A 9911-nucleotide genomic window follows, 5' to 3' on the forward strand; every position below is an offset into this window, starting at 1 on the left:
TCTGAAAGTGGTGCTTTTTACCCTCTTTATTGTTTATCATAAAAGCTTCCACCAGTTTGAATGTGGAATTTAAAAACTGGCTAAACCGTACCTCTAAAATTTTAATACTTCAGTGTTCAATGACCTATTGTGCATTTCAATCATTTAGTATTACAGAAGCCTAAAGATCAAAGAAAATTTCATTATCTTTTTTTTTCTTCATTTTATATGTTTGATGTTGAGAAATTACACCTGACTTGAAAGAATGACTTCTACTGGAAACTAACTCTGTTTGACAGAGTTACTCCATCAAAAAAGGTGTGGCATGCAGACAGTCAGGCTGTTGCTCTAATGAGCCAGTAACAAAGTTAAAGTTCATAGTTTTCCACCCATCTGACCTTTGCAGACCTTGGAAAACTGAATAACAATCTTGCCATTTTTATTCCCTTAATCCAGTTAAGACATGATGGTCATGTTTCTCTTTCAGGACTGGGGTAACATTGAAAACGCAACAGATGTTACCAACATCCTGGCTATGCCTGAGGTGACACTTTAAGCACTGGCTGCAGCTAGAGTACAGATCCTGGGAACCTCATACAAATGCTTCACCGGATATTGTTTCATAATTATTTCTGCACTGCTGTAATTTCCAGTTCTACCTAATTTTCCATTGACAAATTTGAAAACAATTCTTAGTGAGCACCAAAATGCTTTAGAAATGACCTTATGTGGCCTATCTTTTTTTTTGTTCTTGCCAATGCATCTATAGTTGATTTTATGTATTTTTTTAATCTGAGGTGACAAAGTTTGGTTCATTAAATTTGAAAAATTAAACGCTTAATATTAACCTTTTAATACACATGCAAGTAAAGATTTTCTTTTTATTTTCAATCAAATGACTGAAATAACATTTAAGGACAAAAAAGTATATGCCATTTTACTGAAAAACAATTGTATTTATTGCCAATACTGTCGTAACAGCGTAAGAAATAGGTCGCAGTCTAATATTTTTATTTTTCAATAAATAGCGTTAATTTTCAAAGTAGTATTTCTGGGCTTATGAATCACATTTTTGTGGCGCTAATGGCGCTGATTTCACTGTTATGACGAATTAAGGACAGGCAATATTTCAGGCCACCCAAATCAGCCGGGCAGGGTCCTGTGTGTGAAGTACGCGGAAGCTACAGGCGGAGGGAGCTTCGACGGAAGCGGTCTTGTCTGTCAACGGAGGAAAACATTTTCCACACAATATTAGACAAAAAGAATAACCGAAGCTTAATCCCACCAAATAACACCGGCATCCGCTGCGATGATTCTGTTAGAAATTAATAACCGCATCATAGAAGAGACGCTGACGTTGAAGTTCGACGGCGCATCCAACGGGTGAGGAAAAAACTGCTAACGGCAGCTAGCTTCCCCCTTCAGCGTTTCCCTGAAGATGACGGCTGCATAATAAAACGATACCACCGAAAAAAGCCCACACAACGGCGTTTTTTTTAGCTGTAAACGGCTTTGAGTTAGTCGGAAAAGCATAAACTTGTTAGCTGACTGCTCTGCCTCGGCTGTATTGCTAGAAGCTGGGGTGTGTCTTCACTGACCGTGTTGTGTCAAAAATGGCAATCCTGGTCAGATTAACTCCCTGACGAGACACTATGTGCAGCTCAATGCAAAACACTAAGTTTGGTAATTTTACGAACAGCTAAAGAAATTAAGACACGAATGTAGAAAACAATTTCTATCCACTCTCCAAAACCCATTGAGAGGCTAAATCTTCCACCACTCATCTCTATTTAACACTGATTTATTCAACTTTGAGTGGTCATTATTATACCGAAATAATTATTGTGATGTGCAGTAAATAATTAGCTTTTTGGGTGCTTTGCAGGGTCTCGTAGACCCATTATGTGGCTCTTAAATCATAGCTCTTCTTTCCTGCTTCCGCATTCTTGTAGTCAAGCCGAGTCAAGTCTGCCTGCTGCACATCCAGCTACTGCTGCTGCATCAGCTGCTCCAACAGGTCCCTGCAGCATCCTTGGAAAAGCAATGTTACTGCTATGCAATTTTAAACAACTACATGGACTAAAGCGATACAAAATAATATATGAAATGTTAATAAAATAAGCATGAGGATACCCCACATCTGTTGTTAGTTTACATTTGAACATGCAGATCCTTCATTATTTTAATCTCAATTTCTATTGGCATCCAAATTCATTTATCACCAGTGCTTCTCTTTAATTATATTCTTTTTAATTGCTTTTATGCATCACTTTCAGTATTATTATCATGTTATATTTAGCAATGTGCTTGTCAGGCTTTTCCCTTGTGATGCAAATTGGTGGTTTGCTTTAAAATTTATCTAAAAGCTGTAACATACCCAAATAAAATATTTTTCAGGTTCTTTGTAAGAGATTTTAGTTCTTATTCCAGTATAAAAGATTAATTTGCATGTGTATATATATATCACAGCATAAGCCCATAATATCATATTGGCTTTTATTTATAAAAGTAGAGTAAAATGCAAGCCCTAGGTAGAAACAGACCTAAACTGAGGTAGTGAAAATGATATATTTGAATTCTAAGAAGCTGTTGCACCAATAAAGGGGAAATGTGTCTTTTTTTTTTTCAATCTAATTATAGTCATTTACCTTGAGCCTTGAGAGTTAATTAAAACATCACTCTGCATATGTGCACATATGTGTCGCTGCGATCCGTATAGGGACTTTCCTTTTACCTATGTTCATTTTGCATTCCTCACCATTACCAACATGAACTCTTTTCACATCTTAGTCTTAAAAATAACCCCCAACCTTTGAGGAGAACTCTCCCTCCAGTTAAATCCCCGAAAAGTAACATATGACACAATAGTATAACGTTAAGGATTCTGTAGTCTTAAATAAAAATCTTACAGTTTATCCCAAATTATTCCGGTTTCATCTATCTGATGGTAACTTAAGCAGGTTATCCAACCATGGCTGCTCTGTCTACAGAAAGTTTTTATTTTTTAAAGAAATGTGATTTTAAACATTAGTTAAGTCCTGTCATTGTTGCAAGTTAAGTTAGGTAAATATGTGGGAAGTCTCTTTTGGCTGGTTGCTAATGTAGAACATCATTTAAATCCAACTTTCTAAACTGTTTGTTGCCTTCAGGGATAAAGCTAACAGCTCTGTATATTAGCTCCTGTATGTTATTTTGTTGTGAGAAGTCATTTCTCAATTAATTCTGTGCGTAGCTTTGTTAGATTAGATTTTTAAAATAATATTTGCTCGTAAATCTGTCGTTAAATGCTTGTATTTTGCTCCTACAGAACCAAACCTGAGGCTGTCGATGTGACGTTTGCTGGTAAGAAACATTTAACCACATTTCCCCCAAATTTTATGTTTTTTTGCGGAATATTTGGTTTTATTTAGCAAACTTTTGTAAAACCTTTTGAATCTTAGGTGAAAAGAATATAGGTATTAGCTTTCATGACTTGCTCTTAGAGGAGGTGAAAACTATTGTTGATTTTTATGTTTTCCTAGAAAAGCACCAAACATTTTAATTCATCACCTCAAAACATTCATGTTGTTCCTTTTTTTTCCTATTTTTTCCCCCCAGATTTTGATGGCGTCTTGTACCACATCTCCAACCCCAATGGGGACAAGACCAAAGTGATGGTCAGCATCTCCCTGAAGTTCTACAAGGAGCTGCAGGAGCACGGCGCTGACGAGGTAAACACCCGATGATCAGCAATAATCATAGGCTGGACCAGATGTTCATAAGCAGCCGTCAGTAAATTCCTTTGCTGCTGCCAAAGTTCCGTTTCTCAGTAAATGAACACATGAACGGGCTTGAATGTGTCAAAAAAAAGGATGTTTCTTGTTTTAAGTTTGAGTTAAAGGGCAAAGAACTGACCCATTGTTCCTCTATTCTCAAAATAAACAACTCATGCATCATATAAACTGCAACAATTATTGACATTGCACTGATGGTGTATCAGCAAGCATGTAAACTACTACAATATAGGCTTTATCAGCTGATGGCACAGGCCGAAACTCCATCTAGGTTGACATGTGTTGACGTACGGCCCTGATCTGGGATGATTTAAGAAGCACTGAAGTCATATTTGCTCTTTGCACATACCTAGTGAACTGACATGTTGCCATGTAAGGAAGAAAGCAGCTGCCGTGGTTTCAGGCTGAAACAGGAAGTGAGTCGAATGACTCGCCCCAGGCGAGGAAGTGCTGACTGCGAGCAGCAGACAGTGTACGCTCATGGCTTGACTGCTTGTTAGACATGAGCCCCCCTCCCTACACACACCACTACACACTTAACTAAAGGACTCAACAGGGGTGGATGTGAGTTATTTATAAGTTAACAGTTAATATAAAAAGACTTATTGAGGAAGTTCTTGTTTTTGAATCTGTTAAGAATGTGTTAACTCTAACACATTCTTGTCTGTTTTTGATTTGAAAGATTTCTTTCTTAAATTACCCCCTAACTGAGGGGGGTATACAAACGGTTATTAGCTTTAAAGTTGGATTTCTGCCATACTTCCATCTTATTTGCATTTATGTCCTGTTCATACCAAGCAGACAGGCATTCATTAGAACCTCTGCAGCCCCAGTTTGAGTCTTTTATTGCACAGATTGTTAGTTTAGGTTCCTTTGTACTGTCTCTAGAGCTGGTATTAAGCTCAACTCTGTCCACCTTCTTATTTTCACACACAAGCTGCGGATATTTAGAGCAGTGGAGCGTTGTGGAAATCAGAGCAGCTGTTTCTGGGCTCCAAACTCTTTGAGGTTTGCAAAGTATGACCAGAATTGACACAAAGCTGTACAACGAGCCAAGTAGGATTATAAATAGAGGCTCGATTACAGCAGAATGAGCACATTTAGAGGTACTGGTGCCTCTTAATAAAAGTAGTGATACATTTTTTTATGATAATTAAGATAGCTATTGAAATCTAGAAAATTAGATTATGACAGAATGTTAATAACCTGAAATCTGCTGAAAAGTAGGTCTTTGTGTTGTAAATTATAAACTCTCATTATGTAATTCAGCTCCTTACCTCCATTATTTATCTTTCTTCATTAATATGCTTAAATGCAGCATTCTTAGGGACTATTTAAACATTCGTTGTTGCTGAATTTTTTGCGTTTTGAGTGTAACTGCAGTCGTCCAAACGAATTGAAACACACTTCCTTTTTTAAATTAATTTGCAAAGCTTGGTTGTTTCTCAAACCACCTTTGTGTTTTTTTCTTTTTAGTCTGCTCTATCTTTGTTTTTGAGAGAAGTCCGACATGTATTTCTTTTTTTTATTACAGGTACTCAAGAAGGCTTATGGGAATTTCCTGGTTTCACCCGAGGCTGGTATGTCCTCTAGTTACTGAAACCTCAGACTCTTTTGCAAAAAAATATATTTCTGTAATGTTGGTGCTTTTTTCACACTTATTTCAAACCTATTCCTAATTTAGCAATTATTGAAGATTAATTTTTTTTAAGCTGTGTATCAATAAATGTGTTTGCTTTATTTTGCTTTTATCACAAAACCGTGAAATTTTGATGTTTTCCCTTCTTTTTTTTTGTCACTTATTATTCGTTTTCTTCTTTAAGGCTACAATGTGTCCCTGCTTTACGACCTGGAGGCCCTACCAGCCAATAAAGATGAGGTTGTTCACCAGGCAGGGATGCTAAAGAGGAACTGCTTCGCCTCAGTGTTTGAAAAGTACTTCAAGTTCCAAGAAGAGGGCAAAGAGGGCGAGAAGAGGGCTGTGGTCCACTACAGAGACGATGAGTCAATGTATGTTGAGAAGAGAGCGAAGTATCTGCTTTTATGTGTATTATGAGATCAGATAGGAAGAGGTTAGATCCAAATAGCTTAAGTTCCTTTTATTCAATTGTTCTGTTTTTGTAGAAACAAGTTTGTTCCTGATGAAATGGATATTTAGTTATAAGGTTTAGGGGAAAAATGGCCTCCCTTTACCAAAACTAAATCTGTTTGAACCCTCAGGTACGTGGAGGCCAAGAAAGACAGAGTGACGGTTGTTTTCAGCACAGTGTTCAAAGACGACGACGACGTCATCATCGGCAAAGTCTTCATGCAGGTGAGCGACGCCGCATCGGAAGCTGTAGCACTCAAACATGAAGCGCTTTAAAAAAGTCTAACATCATCAATCTAATTTTACTAAAAAAAAGATTTCCCTAAGTAAATACAAAATGCAGACGTTTTTAACAGTAAAATACCAGCTATTGCAACTATTTTGGCGTCTGCTGAAACCATATCCTTCGACATAACAGGCTAAAGTGGCCAAATTCTCAAAAAAATGTTGGATCACTTTCACACCCAACCAGATGCCTCAATCTCAAATGAACTCTGCATTTCATTCCCTCAAACACAAACCATAGCTGTTATCAGAACTTTTATATATATTCCCTTGGTGGCAGAGGAGTAACATTTTGTTTTGAGTTCTGTTACTTTATTTTTCAGCTCTTTAAAATGCCGTATAATTATTAGATTAGCAGCTATAGTAAAAAGAAAACAATTGAGTTCTTCCCACAGCTTATAAAGTTAATCCTCCTATTAAAGTTTTATATTAATTATAATAGCTGGTCAAGTTGATCCAAAATGTATTTCCATTACATTTTTCAAACTCTGCATGTAGAAATTGAAAATTAATTTTCACAGATACTCTTGTTTCCAATCAATATTTTTTATGCGATATCTGTTTTGAACATATTTCGAAGACACTGGATATAATTATGGAGCAAACATCTGTTTCTGTGTGTGTAGGAGTTTAAGGAGGGTCGGAGAGCCAGCCACACGGCTCCCCAGGTGCTCTTCAGCCACAGGGAGCCTCCTCTGGAGCTGAAGGACACAGACGCCGCCGTCGGCGACAACATCGGATACATCACCTTCGGTCGGTACCGCCGCGGCTGCCCTACACGCTGCTGTCTCATCCGTTTGGTTTCATTAAGTGTTCCTGTGTTTGTTTACAGTCCTGTTTCCTCGTCACACCAATGCCAATGCCAGAGACAACACCATCAACCTCATCCACACCTTCAGGGACTACCTGCACTACCACATAAAGTGCTCCAAGGTGAACCCTCTTCACTAAAGTCCTAATATTCAAACAAAAAAAACATGTTGTTTTTATGCCAGTATTAGAATACTTTCCTCAGATTTATAAGATTTACTTTGGCTGCAGCTGAGACATCAGCAGGTAGCAGACCTCAAACAGGTCGTTAAGCCTCACCGCTTAATAACATGTTTCTCTCTATGCTTTCCTGTCTCTAACAAAAACCTAAGGTGCATATTTTAAATAAGGGTCCCCATATGAAAGGATGAGTCCTGTCTAAACATGTCTTTGGGGGTTAAATACTTTGATATGTTTTAAATCCGTGTTTGTTTTATGGGAAATCTCATTCCAAGGTTGGAGTTTAGATTCTGTGGAAACCTCCTGATCACAAAGCAGATAAAGGATGTGCTTGCTTTTACAGTCAGTGAGTCAACAAAGGCATATTTATGGACCGCCAGGGGTTGCTATGCCCTCGAAACCTATAATCTCTCATTCCATCTTTATCCAGAAGCATTAATTGGATATTTACATAGCACAGCATTGTGTTTCTGAATTGCACTGAAGTCCTTCGTCATTAGAAGCTAAAAGTGTCCGGTTGTCTTCAAATCTTGCTGATAGGAATCTTGTGCGGCATTTTCATAGTTTCTTCTTCTTCCTCTTTCAGGCCTACATTCACACAAGGATGAGAGCCAAGACGTCAGATTTCCTCAAGGTGCTGAACCGTGCCCGACCCGACGCAGAGAAGAAGGAGATGAAGACCATTTCGTGAGTTGTTTTTTTTATTCACGTTCATCGATGCACGTCTGTCTGGAGAAAAACAAGATAAAAAAAAGTCTTTTGATTTGAAATATGTCGTTTCAGTGGCATGATTCAGACTTTAGGAATTCTTTTCAGTTGATTTTTTTTTTCTTTTTTGCCTTTTGGATAAAATCAGGCTTGTTTTATTTAGAGTCTAAACACTGCCAGTCATGGGTATGAATCACAAACATGTTTTCGTGAGCAGACGTTACTACAGAAGGACAGATTAATTCAAGATACGCCATCGCCGTATTTTTAAGACTGAGCTATTTTCCTTCTATCTTTAGTGAGCTCTCGATTTGTATGTTTTCTGAGAGGTGTTGCCATGTTTGCCTCCGATGTTTGAGCTTGTGCTGTAACATGTAACTAGGGCTGAAACAATCTTATTAATCGATTATTGAAATAATCATCAACTAAATTAGTCATTGAATAATCCTTAACTGGAGTACAGAGACTGTATAACTTGCCTTGAGCTGACAGAGCAAACCTTAGAGCAGCAATTATACCAAAATTGTGTAAAAGAAAAAAAAAAATGTAAACATTTTGCATTTAAGATTTTAAAAAAAGCTTTTTCGTCTGTCAATATAATCTAACTCAAGTGGAAAAAATGTAGTTTCATCTGGTTTAATTTCGTAAGAAGTCCTCTTTAAGTAACCTTTTGCTATGCGATTATTAATTAATAAATTGGAAAAAAAGAATCAACATATTAATTGATTTGCAAAATAGTCGTTAGTTGCAGCCTTACATGTGACCCAACTAGGAGCTTTTTAAAGGATTCTGGATTCTCAGGTTTAATGAATGAAAATGAAACTGCCATTCACAGATTTAGTTAGAAGTTATTAACGGATTAAACATACCGAAACGGTCCTGTCACTGTCAATTTGCTTTTCTTTTTTTTGTTTTTTTTCCGCAATCAACTACACCCTTAATTATTGGATAAAGTAGTCCTGCAGAAGATCCAATTTTCAAGTTTGTCCACATCATTCGGTGAGACTAGATTCCCTGGTAAATCTGGCTTCAGATCAGGTTGTAAGGACTTTGTTAGCAGGAATAAAATCCATTCATCAGATTATATAGTCGAATTTAGACCTCATTTTAGTGCAACTTGTCTAAGAAAGATGAAACCAAAGCATGTTCGATTTTCTGGCTTTGACTGGTGAAAGAGTTAAACGCAGAGCTATTACAAGTGGAGAAGATTATGGAGCGAGGGATACTTTCTTTAAAAGGAGCCTCAGGTGGACTTTATTATTCAGAGATTAAAGTAACAATAGCTTCTTCAATCACCCCCCATTGAGAAATAGGATCAGGTTAAGCATTTGGTTAGATATGTTTTCTATGAAACAAAAAAACTAAAAGAAGTCAGTTTTAACCTGTCATGAATGAAAAAATGAAGAGAAAATATCAGTGGAAAAACTTCTATCTAGCCGTTTAGTAGGAGATCTTTCTCACTTCTGTTTACAGTGTAGATACTAACAGGATACTGGTTTTACTCGCCCGATGGGGCGGCTTATCATTACTTTTATTTTCACTTAGCCACTCACTTAACACAACATTGTTTTTTTTTCCCGTGTTTGTCTTTTAGTGGAAAGACCTTCTCCCGCTGAATCCGGCATCTGCTGGAATAATTCAAACCCCCAATTGGACGCGCTCAGTCGCGCAACATCGGATTCAACGCCACATTGGACAGGACGTCAGGACGCCCCCCCCTTCGCCTCCCAGATATTGTGTCCAGCTTTTCTTTCTTTCATTTCGTTTTTTTTTTCTTCCTGCTTTGGATGAGTAAAAAAGTTGGCTCCAGATTAGGAAAGCCAAAGCTAAAGATACGTGGAAAAAAAAGGGCATTCCTTGCTTTGCATTGTTAAAGAGAATTATTAGTCCTATATAAATATATATATGAACAAAATGAATGAAACTTTTGATACGATATTTTACTTCATTTGGTACTCTTGCTTGCCCCCATCCCCCCTGCCGTCACCATAATTTATCCACATGCTGGATGATTTAATCTCCCTTCCTTTGTGCTTTCATGTGGTCTGTACCATCATCATTTGAAAAATAAAACACTCTTAAAAACA

The 9911-nt window shown here is 37.4% G+C and overlaps 1 protein-coding gene across 1 annotated transcript; it reads left to right on the forward strand.

The window, feature by feature from the left end:
- Window positions 1-1139: 1139 nt before the first annotated feature.
- arpc2 (actin related protein 2/3 complex subunit 2) lies at window positions 1140-9911 on the forward strand. The gene is made up of 10 exons (XM_015391974.1): window positions 1140-1362; window positions 3287-3321; window positions 3577-3689; window positions 5287-5332; window positions 5576-5762; window positions 5973-6066; window positions 6753-6879; window positions 6959-7059; window positions 7703-7803; window positions 9419-9911. Exons 1-10 carry the CDS (start codon window positions 1289-1291, stop codon window positions 9438-9440), a joined length of 900 nt encoding a protein of 299 aa, XP_015247460.1. The 5' UTR covers window positions 1140-1288; the 3' UTR covers window positions 9441-9911.

The sequence above is a fragment of the Cyprinodon variegatus genome, unplaced genomic scaffold (assembly GCF_000732505.1).
Source record: "Cyprinodon variegatus isolate N-32 unplaced genomic scaffold, C_variegatus-1.0 Scaffold568, whole genome shotgun sequence".
NCBI lineage: Eukaryota > Metazoa > Chordata > Actinopteri > Cyprinodontiformes > Cyprinodontidae > Cyprinodon > Cyprinodon variegatus.

Coding starts and splice junctions, on each gene's coding strand:
- arpc2 (XM_015391974.1), top strand. CDS start 1,289: ATGATTCTGTTAGAAATTAATAACCGCATCATAGAAGAGACGCTGACG. Junction 1,363..3,286: donor TTCGACGGCGCATCCAACGG/GTGAGGAAAAAA, acceptor TTGCTCCTACAG/AACCAAACCTGAGGCTGTCG. Junction 6,067..6,752: donor TCGGCAAAGTCTTCATGCAG/GTGAGCGACGCC, acceptor CTGTGTGTGTAG/GAGTTTAAGGAGGGTCGGAG.